This window comes from Nicotiana tabacum, chromosome 19 (assembly GCF_000715075.1).
Source record: "Nicotiana tabacum cultivar K326 chromosome 19, ASM71507v2, whole genome shotgun sequence".
NCBI lineage: Eukaryota > Viridiplantae > Streptophyta > Magnoliopsida > Solanales > Solanaceae > Nicotiana > Nicotiana tabacum.
Window position 1 is genome coordinate 16780019 of NC_134098.1, and position 17278 is coordinate 16797296.

The 17278-nt window shown below is 37.8% G+C and overlaps 1 protein-coding gene across 3 annotated transcripts; it reads right to left on the reverse strand.

Annotated features, from left to right (window-relative positions):
* Positions 1–5457: 5457 nt before the first annotated feature.
* LOC107788318 (uncharacterized) lies at positions 5458–16561 on the reverse strand. Of its 3 annotated transcripts, XM_075239709.1 has the most exons (12): positions 16278–16561; positions 13192–13236; positions 13040–13070; positions 12928–12941; positions 12775–12825; positions 10890–10959; positions 10096–10168; positions 9908–9975; positions 6761–6881; positions 6519–6558; positions 5991–6058; positions 5458–5844 (listed from the first exon to the last, which is right to left on the reverse strand). In XM_075239709.1, the coding sequence occupies exons 1-12, from the start codon at positions 16491–16493 to the stop codon at positions 5838–5840; spliced, it is 804 nt and encodes a 267-aa protein (XP_075095810.1). In that variant the 5' UTR covers positions 16494–16561; the 3' UTR covers positions 5458–5837. The 3 variants fall into 3 exon arrangements, with proteins under 3 accessions (XP_075095810.1, XP_075095811.1, XP_075095812.1); XM_075239710.1 differs by lacking the exon at positions 13192–13236 and having other exon boundaries at positions 16278–16559; XM_075239711.1 differs by lacking the exons at positions 5458–5844; positions 13192–13236 and having other exon boundaries at positions 5987–6058; positions 16278–16560.
* Positions 16562–17278: the final 717 nt, after the last annotated feature.

Here is a 17278-nt window from a genome sequence, read left to right on the forward strand (position 1 = left end):
ACCTATTTTGGAGGGAGAGACGCCACTTTGAGAGAAAAATACAAGTACGAAACACTCAGGAGCACAGAATTCATCGATTCTTCCATCCTTCGTCTAGTATTCATAGCTTTTATGTTTAAAAATGATATTTTGATTATTGTTATGAACATGAGTGGCTAAGAATCTCATTATTCTGGGGTTATGAGTCGTTCTTGACTATTGTAATTTGACGGTTGATTATTTTGCTTGACTTTATCATATTAATTTGTTTATTCAATCTTGTACTTAATTATTCTATTGCGTAGCTAATAATAGAGTACTATCTATGAGTTTACAGTTGAACTCAAAAGTGGGAACTATAGATTGCATAGAGGATTGAATAGAGTAAGTTCTTGAATCCGGGCATCAGAGAATAGATTCGCAATTAGGATAGACATATTCTAGTTGCATTAGTTATTTTTGCAGGAAATATACATGTGTTCTTGTCAAGTTTGATTCTATAGACATAAAGTCTTAGGTTGACTTATAGGCGAGCGAAGCGTCGAAATAACTTCCTGAGCATAATAAACCTTGCTAATCAACAAATTAGTAATTACATCAACCTGAAAAACGCAATAGGAGAGACGCTAATCCCATAACTAATAAGGCCCCGTAAAAGTTTTGCAAAAGAAAATATGTTTTGTGGTGCCTAATTGGTTAAAACCACGAAACATAATCTGGCCGCATAACCTGTTTTGGAGCTTCATTTTTAGGTTTTTAAAACTCGACCCTACTTCGTTAAATACATGTTTTGGGCCATTTTTGAGATATAATCTGACATTTTAGAGTGAGAGAGAGTGTCCTAGAGTGAGAAGGTGTTATTCAATAATTGTTCTTCAATTCTTGCTCAAGTTTTGGAATATTAAGAAGGCAAGCTCACTAGGTCTTCATCCTAGAGGTAAGATTCTACACCCTAAACCCTAATTTGAAATCATCTGAAAATGGATAATTAGCAAGATAATATTTAGGCATGAGAGTTAATTATTTTACATGCAGTGATATCAAGGGGTGTAGAAAGATTGTTGAACTAAGCATGGTAAAGATTGGGTTGTGGGATGATGGAATCCTCCATAAAAGGACCTTGACACCTTGTGCACACCTAGTGTTTGATAAAATGCTCAAATGAGCTAGCACCATGATCATCTTCCTAATTTTGATTTAATTTGTTATATTTCTAAAATAGATTGAAGTTGCTAAGAATTCCGGAACGTTTTAGAGTTTAAGGAAGCTCAATTGAGGTATGTTGGCTAAACTATTCTCTTAGAATTGAATCCCACGATATTCATGTAAATTATATAAGTCTCGAGTGATTCATTATGAAATTGTCTATTCCGAGTAAGATTGGGTCAAACTCTTCTCACGCAAGTTTGACTCAATTTGGGTGATTGTGGATCGACTCACGAAGTCATCACACTTTTTGCCGGTTAAGTCTACCGACACAGCGGAGCAGTATGCTCAGTTGTATATCAAAGAAATAGTTAGGTTGCATGGCACCCCAGTTTCCATCATTTCTGATCGGGGGGCAAAATTCACTGCTAATTTTTGGAATAAATTTCAGCAAGGTTTGGGTACTCAGGTGAATCTTAGTACAACCTTTCACCCGCAAACTGACGGGCAGGTAGAGCGGACTATTCAGACGCTTGAGGATATGTTGTGTGCTTTCGTTCTACACTTCAAAGGTAGTTGGGATGATCGTTTACCACTCATAAAATTTGCCTACAACAATAGCTAGCATTCAAATGACATCGTTTGAGGCTTTATATGGTAGGAGATGTAGATCTCACATTGGGTGATTCAAAATTGGGGAAGCAGAGTTGATAGGGCCAGACCTCGTGCATCAGGGCATGAAAAAAGTTAAAATCATTAAGGAGCGGTTGAAAACTGCTCAGAGTCGTCGGAAATCCTATTCGGATATTCGTCGTATGGATTTGGAGTTCAAAGAAGATGATTGGGTATTCTTGAAAGTTTTCCCCATGAAAGGGGCAATGCGATTTGGTAAGAAAGGGAAATTGAGTCCGAGATATGTCGGACCGTACAAAATCATTCAGAGGATCGGTGAGGTGGCGTACAAGGTTGAGCTACCACCTGAGATGTCATTAGTACACCCGGTGTTTCATGTTTCTATGTTGAAGAAAGTAGTTGGAGATCCGACACTCATTGTTCCGGTGGAGACTATTGAGGTGAATGAAAAATTGACTTACGAAGAGATTCTGGTTTCTATTATTGATCGGCAAGTCTGAAAATTGAGAAATAAAGAAATTGCCTCCGTGAAAGTGTTGTGGCGAAACCAACAGGTTGAAGAGGCTACTTGGGAGGCCGAGAAAGAAATGAAGAAAAAGTATCCATATTTGTTTGAATAACTATGTATTTATAAAGTTATGATCTAGGAAAATTATAAGACTTACTTTCTATGAATTTTGTATCAACAGTACAATTGGTGTTAAGGGTGTTCCTTTCTGGAAACACATTGCTTGTGAGGCCACAATTGGTGTTGTTTTGTATTATGTTACGTTGTTGGATTACTTATATGTTGTTAGGATGTGTTTCTGGGGCTCTCTGACAGGTGGATAGGCCTAGTTACAAAGGAAACTCTGGCGAAATTTTTAAAAATTTAGGGAATTAGTCAAATTTGGGGTTGCTGGTGTGTGGTATGAAAAACTGAGTTGCATAAGATGCTAATAACAGATTTTGACCCTCATTCGAGGACGAATGATCCTAAGTGGGGGATACTGTAAGGCCCCGTAAAATTTTTGCAAAAGAAATAATGTTTCGTGGTGCCGAATTAGTTTTATGTGTTGAGTATTATAGAAATTCTTCGCGGCGAGCTTGCTCGCCGCGGCTCGGACTTTTTGGGTTGAACAATGCACCGGAAAGTAAAGAAATATTTTTGGCGGAAAAGTGCATTTCTGCGGTTCACTATGCGACCGCAGAATCACTCTGCGGACCGCATAATGGCCGCAGAATGAGGCAGTTAATTAGGTCAGTTGGAAGCAATTATGCGGTCGACTATGCGACCGCATAACTGTTATGCGGTGCACTATGCGGCCGCAAAACAGGTATGCGGACCGCGTAGTGACCGCAGACTCAGGCAGATATTTGGTCATTTTGGACACCAATTATGTGACCGATATGCGGTCGCATATGCGATCGCAGAACCTGTTCCGGAGCTTCATTTTTGGGTTTTTAAAATCCGATCCTACTTCGTTAAATACACGTTTTGGGATATTTTTGAGATATAATATGACATTTTAGAATGAGAGAGAGTGCCCTAGAGTGAGAAGGTGTTCTTCAATAATTGTTCTTCAATTCTTGCTCAAGTTTTGGAAGATTAAGAAGGCAAGCTCACTAGGTCTTCATCTTAGAGGTAAGATTCTACACCCTAAACTCTAATTTCGAAATCATCTGAAAATGGGTAATTAGCAAGATAATTTTTGGGCATGAGAGTTGATTATTTTACATGCATGTGATATCAAGGGGTGTAGGAAGATTGTTGAACTAAGCATGGTAAAAATTAGTTTGTGGGATGATGGAATCCTCCATAAAAGGACCTTGAAACCTTGTGCGCACCTAGTGTTTGATAAAATGCTCAAATGAACTAGAACCATGATCATCTTCCTAATTTTGATTCAATTTGTTATATTTCTAAAATAGATTGAAGTTGCTAAGAATTCTGGAACGTTTTAGAGTTTAAGCAAGCTCAATTGAGGTATGTTGGCTAAACTCTTCTCTTATAATTGAATCCCACGATATTTATGTAAATTATGTAAGTCCTGAGTGATTCATTATGAAATTGGCTATTCCGAGTAAGATTGGGTTGAAAGATATATGTTCAACAAGCATCTCAAATGCTCTATTCATGTTAAGTTACCAATTGAGGATGTGTTAAAATATGGGTTGTGCATTAATAATGTTTCAACTTTAAGTCAAGTTCAAATGAAGGCTATTATGTCAAATTTTGTGAAATGTAGATGTGCATTAGACTCTAAATTGCTCACATGTGTACTACACACTTTGATTTGAATTGTGTTTGTTGTTGATGATGAGGATGATATTTGAAATTGATAAGGTGAGCATGAAATACTGAATATGGCCAACGGTGCCAAGGATGATCTTATAATTATGGCCACTAGTGCTAATGAAATGAAAAGATGTGAAAGTATTATGAAATGCGATGATTGATATAAAAAGGTTGATGTCTCAAATAAGACAGCCTAGCCGATCGAGTCGTGATCGGACACCATGCCGCACTCATGGTGGTGATTGTGCTGGAAATTGTAATTAAAATTGTAATTGTGATCGATGTCCCTAATGGATAGCCTAGCCGATCGGGTCATGATCGGACTCCGTGTTAAAGACGGTGGTATTGATATTGAGAGTAATTGTGATTGATGTCTCTAATGAGATAGCCTAGCTGATCGGGTCGTGATCGGACTCTGTACTGAGAATACAGTTGTACTGGTATTGTGCACAATGGTATGTCGATACTAAAAATCTCCCAATGTGAGATATGAAAATTAATTTGAACATTGTCTTGATCCTAAATTGAGGTTTGATGTTAATTAAGGCTTTCATTGATATTATGATAATCTTGTTTGTATTATTTGTTATTCTATTGAGAGGGTGTTTAGGGTGTTATTTGACAGTACTAACGTCCCTTTTGTCAGGGGCGCTACATCTTTCAATGGATGCAGGTGGTTCCACAGCAGGAGATATTGATCAGTGATAGCAGTGCACCTTCTTCCCAGCTGACTTGGTGAACCCCACTTCATTCCAAGGTCATGAATCTTTTGTACTTTGTGTATTCTGTTTGAGGTATAGCCGGAGCTTTGTTGCCGGCATTATCATTGTACTCTTCTTTATCTATAGAGGCTCCATAAACATAGTGTGGGTTGTGTATTGGTGCTGGGAAAGACAAACTATGCTATGTTGTGATTGTATTACTTGTCCATTTGAGACTTTAAAAATGATGAAACTTATGGTAAGAAATTGGTAATTGCAGACATGACCACTTTATTGTTTAATTAAGGAAAACATATTCTCTTTATTCATGAATGAGTTTGGGTAGAAGGAATCTAATAGGCTTGCTCGGTCGGGTTCACTTAGTTGAGCGCCGATCGCGCTCCTCGATTTTGGGGCGTGACACCCTGAAATATCCTCAACTCATTGAATTCTTTCTAAGTGTTTAATTGCTCTACTTGCATTCTTATTTTCTTGCTTGCTTATTAGATCGTAGTAATCTAGTTATAAAAATCACATTCTTCTTCACACTCACTTGAGCATTAAATTTATAAATCGCTTAGATTGGACAGTAGTTGATCATAAATCCTCGTAGGAACGATACTTTCTTATCACTTTATTACTTGTCGATCGTGTACGCTTGCGTGTGCGTTTGGACCCAACAAATCTGTCTTGAATAATCTGGGTGTACACATGGCATATATCCATCAGCAGCTGCATTGAACAATACTTGACCAAAATTCACTGGAGGATCTCCACCCCCAGAGAATAAGCTACAGGACCCAAAGATGCTTAAACCCAGGAGGCAGCAAAACAGCATCAATTGGGGTGATCTTTATTCTGATAAACATTCTGCCCCCTGTAGTACCACATAAGTTAAGGCTTTATGAAAAACTTAAAATCGCACTTTCAAGATATGCTTCTCATGTAAACACTCTGCCCAAAAAAAATGTACTGTAATTTGTGATTCTAATAAACTCCAACTATTTGTCAATAGTAGATTTAACTCAAAACCTTGCTTGTCAATAATCAATAATTCGCCGATCGCTCTCATTCCGAAGTTATCCAATAAAGTCCTGCTCCTAAGCTCTGCGATTGAAGAGAGATGTCAAATAGAGGGAATGGAGTTGATACGAATTTATTCAAAAGCATGCAAAGAATATTAACAATGAAGAGAGATAGATAGCAGTAACAAATGCTGAAACGGACGAGGAACAAGGTAACCATTCACTCACCTGCTCATGTAAGAGTTGTCGGTGGTGTTAACGATAATCTTGTCCCCTTCTAAGATATGTTTTGGTACCTAGAAAAGGGGTAAGATGTAAAGAAGGAAGTCAAGAACTTGCACAGCTACACTCCATGTGATAGATATTGCTCGATATACGTATTTCACATTTTCCATAATGAAGACTACATGATTTAGCAAACATCAAATCATTCAAGAGTCCGATGCAAAAAATAGGTAGTACTTGCAGCAAAAGTCAGAGAGAGATGTGAAAGAGACAGGATTGACACATCCATAATAAAGAAATGAACTTAAAATGTCTGTGTTTTCTCTTTCCTTCTTTCTTATGAGGTGGGACTTGGGAGGGAGCTTATGGCAACTATTGCCTTGGAATCCAAAGGTAAAGCAGTTCCCAAGCAACATACCAACATCAACCCCCAGCACTTGAAAGAAAAAAAAAAAAAGAGGGGAAACCGCAGAATAATGCTACAATCTCAATCCATGATATAACTGTTGGAAAATTAATGCTACAATTTACCTGCACAGTGAGACCATTGTCCAACAAAACCTTCTTATACCTATCAATAGAAAAGATTACAAATTATTTTTATCAGAGAGATAATAAATAGTAGAAAATAGCAAAACCTTCTTTATCTGCAGAGATGCGACTGTAGTCAATCAGAAAGTACTGTTAATTCCAGGAATAATTTACCAGACAAACTGAAAAAGGTTCTTTCAATTACATGAGAAAACAGTCATAAGGATGAGAAGCTAACATACTGTGGAGTAGCTGACGCCCTCATGGGAATTTCGGATTCAGCAACAGTACATGTTACTCGTGTAGGAATTGATGCAGACATTGCTCTTCCATCATACATTTGCACACTGACTTTCATATCATCTGTGAATTATATAATTTTTCATCTTTTAGCACAATTACAAACATGTCACAACAAAGATGGTCGATCAAAAAGAAAAAGCAGACAAGAAAAACAAGAAATTTATAATGTTAAAGAAGAAAACGTGCTAACTTCATGGGAAATATGTAGATAGACAAGAAGGAAATAAAGGAACATAGTTATACCCCCTCCACCTATAGTTGTTAAGGCGGAGGAAAAAAGAGAAGAAAAAAAAAAGGAACATTTGCACATAGAACATCAATAGGAACTACTATGACAAGGCACAGACATACTACATTAAGACGGGAAAGTTATTATTTGATGACTTATTTTTCACTGCTGGTATCACTCTTGATAAGGAATTGAGATGAATAGCATACTGTCAAAAGGACTATCTCAAGTAATATAGAGCCCAAGGACAAAGGCGAAATAGTCCTACTTCATTTCTCATTCATAAAAACCTATGTATAAAGTGGTTCCACCAGTTGCTTACCATTAATAAGCAAAAGTCAACAGACATGAAACTCCTCTGCATAAGTTGTGCAATCATTAAAAAATTAAAGAGTAGGTCTTTTATCTACCTTCTGACCATGCCTAACATGATGTTGGAAATATTCCTCTACAATCAGTCAGTCCCTCTTTGAACATACTCATCAAAGAAGTAGAAATAGTATTATTTCTAGATGAGCACATAAGGGTGTGTGCCTAGTGGTTAATGAAGTAGAAGGAGAACTCACGTTCAAATCCCAGCAGAGGGCATTGTAACATGGAAGCTATTAAATAAATGTTACAATTCGACCAATACCATACTAAAAAGCTACCTCAAGTTCCACACATAGCATGGAAAAGTTGGTTATGCAATGTGGGCTGTGTTAAGACACATTGTTAGGCTAGAAGTTCAAAAGGAAGTGACAGAAGCGAACAGTATGGGAAGTAGTTCCCTTAGCATTTCTTAGGATCATATGAGCAAGAAAAATCTAAGAGCTTAGAGCATATGGGAAAGTCGAGGAGTCCTTTTTTTTTTGGTGATTAAATAAGTAGAGTTCATGCAATACAAAGGAAAGTCGAGGAGTCCTTTGTGTGAGTCCTTTGCACAAACTAGTGAAAACATTTGTGTTTTTTCTACAATGGGGACAGATGATTTTTTGCTTTTTATAAACAATAAGTAATAACAGAAATATAAGAATAAGACAATACAAGACTAACACACTACCCTCCCCCAGACCCCACATGTGGAATTACACTGGGTTTTTAGTTGTTATAAAGAATCACTTTTTAAATATGAAGATTCTCCATTTTTGTACGCATCTTGTACGGGGAAGGTTTTCTCTTCTTTTGTCCGGATAAGTAAGACATTTTTTTCTCCAGTGGAATATGCAAGACATATTTTATTGAGCACAAAAACTCTGCATGAGTATTTACAACAGGTTATAGAAAACTCAACCCCTTTCACTATAGGAGACTGAGAAAGAACTGCCATTGCTGTGATGCCAAGGGGCAATGTATGAATAGGTGGTTTTTTATAATAACCGAAAAATCCCCAAGGGCTATCACAGTCTGAAACTTGGTGCATAAAGCCCACCCCTCAGCCATTCTCCAACTTAAATACCAGGGTTCTATATGCTGCAGGGTTCAAAAATATGAATAAGTGGTAGACATCCTCAGATTCATCAGCACACATGTGACAACTATTGTTATAGTACCATACCCCTCCTCTATTATAGGCTATGTCGGGAGAAAGCAGCTTCATAGGACGATCCAGCAAAACATACAACTTTATATGGGCTTTGCTTCTCCAAATCTTCTTCCAAGAACAATATGATGTTATATACTCAGTGGAAAATCAGAAACTTGTTGAAGGAGTTAACAGTAAAAACTCCACTTTTCTAATGCTTCCATTTAAGAGAATCTGGAGTATCCGATGAGAATTGTACAGTCTCCACATTATAGCAATTCTCCTGATTTTCTACCCTGCCTACCTATGAAGAACTTCAAGTCTAACGCGAAAGGATGCGGCGGTAAACCCAGCAGCTTTGTCTAGAACCCTCCAATCATTATAGCTCCTCCTAAAATTGACTATACCAACCCTGCTCTGTTTTGTATTGCACCACCTAAGCTCAGTACACAGAGCTATGCTATAGAGTATGGGAACGAGTTTTTGATTGGTGTACCAGGCATCACGCCAAACCCCAGTTTAGCTTGATCTGCTAATTCCTCGCACAAACATCTAATGTGTTTCCATAGACCCCCACATAGTACAGGTTTATAAGGGACATGCACCCTTCATTCTTTGAGCGCAACATCTCTCTCCTTCAGCACTGCTGTCCATAGTACTCCATCAGACAAACCAAATCTCAATAACCATTTGCACAGGAGGCTTTTCTTCTGCCCTTTTAGATCCTTCCACTCTCATTCCTCCTCAATCAATAAATTTACTTTATAGAAACAAGCTTCCAAAAAACCAAATGACACATGATATTTGTCCAAGCTTGACAATTACCTACTTGAAATTCAATGATTCCATTCCACAATCCATGTGATGTTTTTATGTACAAATCCCATCAATCTGGATGAGCTCTCTCTATTATATTTTTTTGAAGTGGAAAATAGCACAATGGAAAAGAAAATTTTAGAAAGGAAAGGGAAAAGAAAAAAAATATAAAACTTTTAACAGGGAAACATGCACCAGCACTTTGTTAGAACAAGTTATGCATTCTATGTAGGTGACTTGTGCGCATCCCATATTAGAAATTTCAAAAGCTAATTCCCATCTTCCTAAGCAAAGATATGGTTTCCCAGACAGTATTACCATAATTTGAAAAACATCCATGAGTTATATCTTATACTAAATAATACATGAATTTGTTCGACATTTCGTACTCAGCTTTAATTGTTAAAAATAAGGATCTTGCAAAGTTTTAGAAAGACACAAAAGTAATTGCACAACATAAATATAAAAGCATATGAATATAAGGTACAATAAAATAGATATATCTAATCTTAAGCAGATGACACTACGTAAGAGTACCTTGAAGGTAGACATGAGATTCACCAAACAAGTGTTTTGGTACATCTAGTTGCTCATAGGTCTCAGGCCTGCATAGGATTGAAAAAGATGAAGAATGGACTGGGATACAGTTTTACTGATAGACATGTAACTGATCAGGTCTATGTATAAAAATCACTCAAAATCAGGAAGTGCAGACTTAAACTCACTCCATTAGCACAATGTTTCCGGTTTCATCATCTGTATAAAGGTACGTGAAACTCTTTTCTGCAACAAATACTCCTGCACATGCAAGACCAATAACGTCAAAATGCATTTGAAATTCGCATAGTATAGATAATGGAGTCAAGCGAAACAGGCTGCTCATCTACAGCAAAGACTTGGATGTAGTTAATATAACTAATCAACGAATTAGAAAAGTTGCCTCATGCAATTCAAGATATCGTCCTACATGAATGAGGTAATTTACAAGATTGGTCCCAGTCTTTAAGTGAGTTAACTTCTTGGTAAGCAAGGATAAAATACGTTAGTATGTACCACATGGATCCTATTATCCATACATTCCGAATCAATATGTATGTGCTATTACAATGTACCATATTGAATCATTTGATAAAATGATTTTACCTCAAAAGGAATCAAAGGTATGAAATGATGTAATCGTGTTAACATCATTTATAATCCGCTAAATACAACTTGTCAAACATTATTGTCAAATCAATTTACGGCAAAAGCACTAAACTTCTAGGTGCCTAACTCTCGGGGAAGGTAAGTGTGTAACCCTCTAATTATATAGCCAAAAAAACATTGCAAGCTTAGGATTCAACCTTAAAAGATCAAATTGTTTCCTTCATTAAGCCTAAGCTCACACAACAAAATGCAAAAGCCTTAAATTAAATGGCACGAACCCCTTATTAAGAAAGATACATAATATATCACGAGACAAGTTACACAACAAATATGATGAATGAGTTTTTGCAACTAGAGATGTGAAAATTCATACTTTCAACAGGTTCATCTGTACGAAATCTTTCATTCGACTTGCTTCCACTATCAACATCACGGAGCTCCACCTAAAATGTTTTCGCAAAGAACAAAAGTAAGTAAATAATAAGATGTTGATTACTGATTAATTGATTTTGTTGAAAGAAACGAGACATAAAAGATAAAACATTATAACAACAGCTAATCTCATCAATGATTAGCAAATGTTAGGAAGTTGAGAAAAATAGGTAAGCAACTTAGATGAAGTTTCAGACTGACAAAGAACAAGGAATAAAATCCCAACTGAATCGTAATTCTATCAATCCAAAGTTGTATCAAGATTTTGATGACTTCAACAATCAGAACTAATATATCCTTATCAAACAAGAGCATTAATATCTCACATTCGTGATTGTCTATAAAATAGAGGAACAAAGCCACTAAGCTTCTAGCTATTGACAACCAATACTAAAATTAATGCCTATGCTTATTCTATGGGTTCTTTTTTTCATCGAATAAGAGATAACACTAAAACTTCTGTCATTATTCTCAAGCAAGATAGGCAAATTTACTCCTGAAGACCATTAATGCTGAACAGTGGAAGCTTATCGCTGAAAAGAAGTCAATAAGCTTTCACATCAAATAGAGCTGGATTAGATGACTCATTCTCCAAAAAAATAAAAGGAGTTGGATTAGATGATTAGCTACTTTGGATTTGCAGATAGTATGCTGCTGAATGCTGACTAGGGTTTTTACAACATTAAGTACATAAAGATTCGACATGCTATTGGTCCACAATCTTTAGTTTACATTTTCTGGACTAGTGGTGTTTTGTCTAAAACGATACATAAATATATATGAGAAACCAGAATCATAAGTTTCTGCCACGATGAAACTGCAAAAAATTAGAGAAAGCACCACAGAGTCAACATTAATCCAACACGTTTTATGACCAGAAGTAGGGCAAAATCATGAGAATCACAATAGGCATCACTTTAGCAAAAAAAAGATTGGAAACTCCGGATACAAGGAAGAGTATACTAGTTCTGTATTCAAAGTCGGAAATCAACAAAATGGACGTAATTCCTGCATCATTGCCTTCTACTCCAAATATATATTTTTGTTTTCTCCTAGACTTACAATCCATAATTTATCTGACATAAGTCTTACATAATAATTTCTTTTCTACGGTACAAGCGAAGCAACTATTGGCTTGAGATAAGAACTCAAAAGTGCATGTGACATGAACCTATAAATATCAGAGAAAGTAGGCACAAGCCTTCAAACAGCATAACCAATAGAACATGGTTAAAACTGAGTTGCCATCGGACAGCACAAAATTGGACGACTCTGGGAATAAAAAATGACCGACAAGAAAATCTTCCATATAAACTGGCTTAAAGCCACCTTCAAATGCTAGGTGCTTAGCAGGAAAACTAGAAACAACAAATGAACCTAGGCGCTAACCTAGATTCATCAGCTGTAGAGTTTGGTTCTAGCCTGGACAAAAATTGCCTAATATCCATGTTAAATTTGGTTAGAGCTTTATCATCAGCTTTAGATTGATTACTGCAATTAATGTTATCCAAATGGATGGATCAAATGGAAGCGAAAGCAACCAAGTTTCATTCATGAAAGATAAATATGATGGAAGGTATTCACAGTGGGAAGAAGCTAAAACAATAAAGAGTGTCAAATGCTCATTGATGCTATTTGCTTAACATTCTTTACTTATCAAGTATGTGATTATATAGAGCACATAATCACATAAGATCAATGATCTGAAGGTGTAATTTCAAGTTCTTGCATTTCACAAAATGGAAGAAGAAATCAAACTGTGAAATTAGAGAAAGAATCTCAAAAATAAGAAGAGCAAATTGCATGCATGAGACTCAATATCAAACCTGTATAATAGCTCCTCCTCTTCCTTGGGTTGTATGTTGTGCCTTTACCACCTAAACAATGTTCAATTTCATGAAGATAATTCGCCTTCACAAGAAAGCAAAAATTGCATAAAACTAAGGAGAGAGATAAGACAGCTATTAGCATAAACTAACCTCATAAATCCTTCCTGAGGAAATCGATAGCCAAAAGAACACCACATCATTATTAGTCTATGTGTATATAGACATATACAGAACCATAGTACAGAAATGTTGGCAAGCTAACCTTTTTTCTCAATCACATTTCCTGGCTTCAACTACACCAAAATAAAATGAAGGTGAGCACTTGAAAAATAAGAAACAGCAACAACAACAACAACAACCCAGTAAAATCCCACTAATGGGGTCTGGGGAGGGTAGTGTGTACGCAGACCTTACCCCTACCCCGAAGGAATAGAGAGGTTGTTTCCGAAAGACCCTCGGCTTAAGAAAACAAAAAGACAAAAGGACAAAAGGAGACAATATTAGTATCACCACAGCAATCATAGGAGAAATAGAAACACCATGAAATCCAGAAGAAAGATGCAAAGCAAAGGGAGACAATATTAGTATAACCACAGCAATCATAAGAAAAATAGGAACACCATGAAATCCATAAGAAAAATGCAAAGCAAAAGTGATAGCTAGTAAATAGGACTTGCACTGAAAAGCGAAATAGTAAGACACAACATTGCCACTAGCTATCTTAGACAAAAACCCTACATGGCTAGTCCCACAATGGTACGAAGTAAGGCACGACTCAACTACCTCCTAACCTACAACCCTAATACTCGACTTCCACATCTTCCTATCAAAGTGTCATGTCCTCGAAAATCTGGATCCTCGCCATATCCTGCCTGATCACCTCTCCCCAATACTTCTTAGGTCGCCCTCTACCTCTTCTCGTGCCCTCCACAACCAGCCGCTCACACCTCCGTACCGGAGCATCTGGACTTCTCCTCTGAACATGTCCGAACCATCTAAGCCTCGCTTCCCGCATCTTGTCATCAATGGGAGTCACGTGCACCTTCTCCCGAATATCATCATTCCTAATCTTATCTATCCTAGTGTGCCCGCACATCCACCGCAACATCCTCATTTCTGCTACTTTCATCTTCTTGATATGTGAGTTCTTAACGGGCCAATACTTAGCCCCATACATCATGGTCGGTCTAACCACCGCTTTATAGAACTTACCTTTGAGTATCGGTGGCACTCTCTTGTCACACATGACTCCAGATGCTAACCTTCACTTTATCCATCCTACCCCAATACGGTGTGTGACATCCTCGTCGATCTCCCCTCCCCCCTGGATAACCGAACCAAGGTACTTGAAGCTGCCTCTACTCGGGATGACCTGCGAATCAAGCCTCACATCCACGCCCACTTCCCCTGGCTCATCGCTGAACTTACACTCCAGGTATTCCGTCTCCGTACTGCTCAGCTTGAAACCCTTAGACTCAAGAGCCTATTTCCAAACCTCCAGCCTCTCGTTAACACCGGCTCGCGACTCATCAATCAGAATTATGTCATCGGCGAATAGCATGCACCATGGCATCTCCCCTTGAATATGGTGTGTTAACGCGTACATCACCAGGGCGAATAAGAACGGACTGAGCGCAGAACCTTGGTGTAACCCCATTACAACCGGAAAATGCTCAGAGTCGCCTCCTACTGTCCTAACCCGAGTCTTAGCCCCATCATACATGTCCTTAATCGCCATAATGTAGGGAACCGACACACCTTTTGCCTCCAAGCATCTCCAGAGAACTTCTCTAGGAACCTTGTCATACGCTTTCTCTAGGTCAATAAACACCATGTGCAAATCCTTCTTCCTCTCTCTGTACAGTTCCACCAACCTCCTAACAAGGTGTATAGCTTCTGTAGTCGAACGACCCAGCATGAACCCGAACTGCTTGTCGGATACAGACACAATCATCCTCACCCTCGCTTCAACCACCCTCTCCCACACTTTCATGGTATGACTCAGTAATTTGATGCCCCTATAATTGTTACAACTCTGGATATCACCTTTGTTCTTATACAATGGAACCACCGTACTCCACCTCCACTCATCTGGCATCCTCTTCGCCTTGAAAATAGCATTAAACAACCTAGTCAACCACTTCAAACCTGCTCACCCCACCTACTTCCAAAATTCCACCGGAATCTCGTCTGGCCCGGTCGCTCTGCCCCTACTCATCTTACGCATAGCTCCCACGACCTCCTCAACCTCGATACGCCTGCAGTACTCAAAGTCACGGTGACTCTCGGAATGCTCCAATTCGCCTAGCACAATATCCCGATCCCCTTCTTCATTCAGAAGTTTATGAAAGTAAGTCTGTCATCTCTCCTCTTAATCTGGGCATCTTCCATCAATACTTTACCATCTTCGTCCTTGAGGCATCTCACTTGGTCCAAATCCCGAGCCTTCCTCTCTCTCAACTTGGCCAACCGGAATAACTTCTTCTCCCCGCCTTTTTTCCCAGTTCCTCGTACATACGACCATAAGCTGCAGTCTTAGCCTCAGTGACCGCCAGCTTAGCCTTCTTCCTAGCTGCCTTATACCTCTCCATGCACGCTCGCCTCTCCTTCTCACCTATGCTCCCCACTAACTTCAGGTACGTCGCCTTCTTCGCTTCCACTTTACCTTGGACCACTTCATTCCACCACCAGTCTCCTTTATGCCCACCAGAGACGTCCGTCGATACCCCTAACACCTCTCTCGCAGCCTCCCTAATACAGTCTGTTGTCGCTGACCACATAGCACTCGCGTCACCACTGCTCCTCCAAGATCCCATAGCCGATAACCACCCCTCCAACTCTTGGGCTTTATCCTTAGTTACAGCAATTACAAATAAAAATGAGAAACAGCAATTACAGATAAACTTCTACGCTAGCCCACACGTATATTAGCTTCAATTCAAAATTAAATGAAGCCTAAGTACACAATAAATTTCAATAAATTAATCAACATGCATGTCAATCACAATCTAATTGAGATCGGCCATGTGAATTCCTATTTATTTCACTCTTGTTTGGCCTACACAGTAAAGTTATTGATAGGAGGGAGAAAATGTCCTAATTTAACCCCATACTATACTAAATTGCTCAATTTTGTCATTCCTTATACTTTTGGTTCATTTATACATTTGTTGTTAGCAATCATCACGTATTTTCCTTGTCATTAATGGAGGTACAGCATGAAATGAGTGAACTCCACCAAGTTCTTTCGCAAGAAACAACTTTTGACTATAGTTTAAAATTACCCTCTGGTTGAAGCTCCATTAGGTATCAAGGGCAACAGTGCGACTTTTTCCTAAGGACAAGTAATATCAGACCAAAATTTACAAGAGCAAAATACTCATATCAGTCATATGAGAAGGAGCAAAATTAAATGAGTGATGACACTATGAACAATCATTACCGTTAAAATACCAATTGCTAAAACGTTCATAGAAAAATGATTACAGAGGATAACTTACATCAGCGCCGCGATATTTGGCACCACGGAGTTGAGTGGCGGACCACGGCGAAGCAAAGAGAGAATCTCGAGATTCGGTGTACGAGGGAAGTGACTGTTTGGAATGAATACAAGTGGAAAGTGCTCTAGAAATCTTTGTGGAAGCGGATGAAGCTGAAGAAGAAGAAACAGCAGCTGAGTAGAGAGCTCGCCATAGTCTGTTCCTAAGAACTCGCATCTTTTTCTTCACAGAGATGGCGGTTTTGGGAAATGGGAATTTGAAGGCTATACTTATTGATAGATTAATTAAAGAAATTATAATGTGATGCACACCCTCTTATAATACTAAAAATAAATTTTTATTTTTATTTATCATTTTACGTTTATTAAAAGTAGATTTTTTCTTTTTTTACCCTTAATGCATTAACAAACCGTTCTTGAATAAATAATGGTGAATAGTAGTTTTCCAATGCTCAATATTGAAACTCACATTCGTTAAACACAAAAGTCCACTAAAGTCATCTTTTATTCTTTATTCTTTGGAGTATTTTTTCTTGAGAAGTTATTTGATAATTTGGGTTCAATTATTGAGTATCAATTAATAGGGTTATTGTGGTAAAATTATCATGTCAATCACGATTTCTTAATTGATGTTTGTATTTATATTATTTTATTAATAAGAATATAAATTATTCTTTAGAGGAATAAGATTCTCTTCAATTTCATCCATAACCTTTATATGCATGTGGATTTATTCCTTATTGATGTAGTACTAAATACGTGTTGTTTTTTTCGTATTTACAGGGAAACTTAAGGCATCCATTGGATTGATGTTTGTTTTTGTATTATTTTATTAATACGTATGTTTATCCGAAAAACGGATAGAGTTAAATTTGTACGTAGTTCTAAGGGTATATGGTATAACTTGACACAAATCGTAAGAATGAATAGAAATATCGAGTGTTGACTGTAGAGAATGAAAAATAAGCAAAGTTGGAAAGAAGATGATTTATAGATTAAGCA

Excerpts from the sequence above, each read along its gene's own strand:
- LOC107788318 (XM_075239709.1), bottom strand. The coding sequence starts at position 16,493 with ATGCGAGTTCTTAGGAACAGACTATGGCGAGCTCTCTACTCAGCTGCT. Across the intron at positions 9,976-10,095 it reads GGAAACATTGTGCTAATGGA|GCCTGAGACCTATGAGCAAC; the intron begins GTGAGTTTAAGT and ends AATCCTATGCAG. Across the intron at positions 6,882-9,907 it reads ATCTCATGTCTACCTTCAAG|ATGATATGAAAGTCAGTGTG; the intron begins GTACTCTTACGT and ends TATAATTCACAG.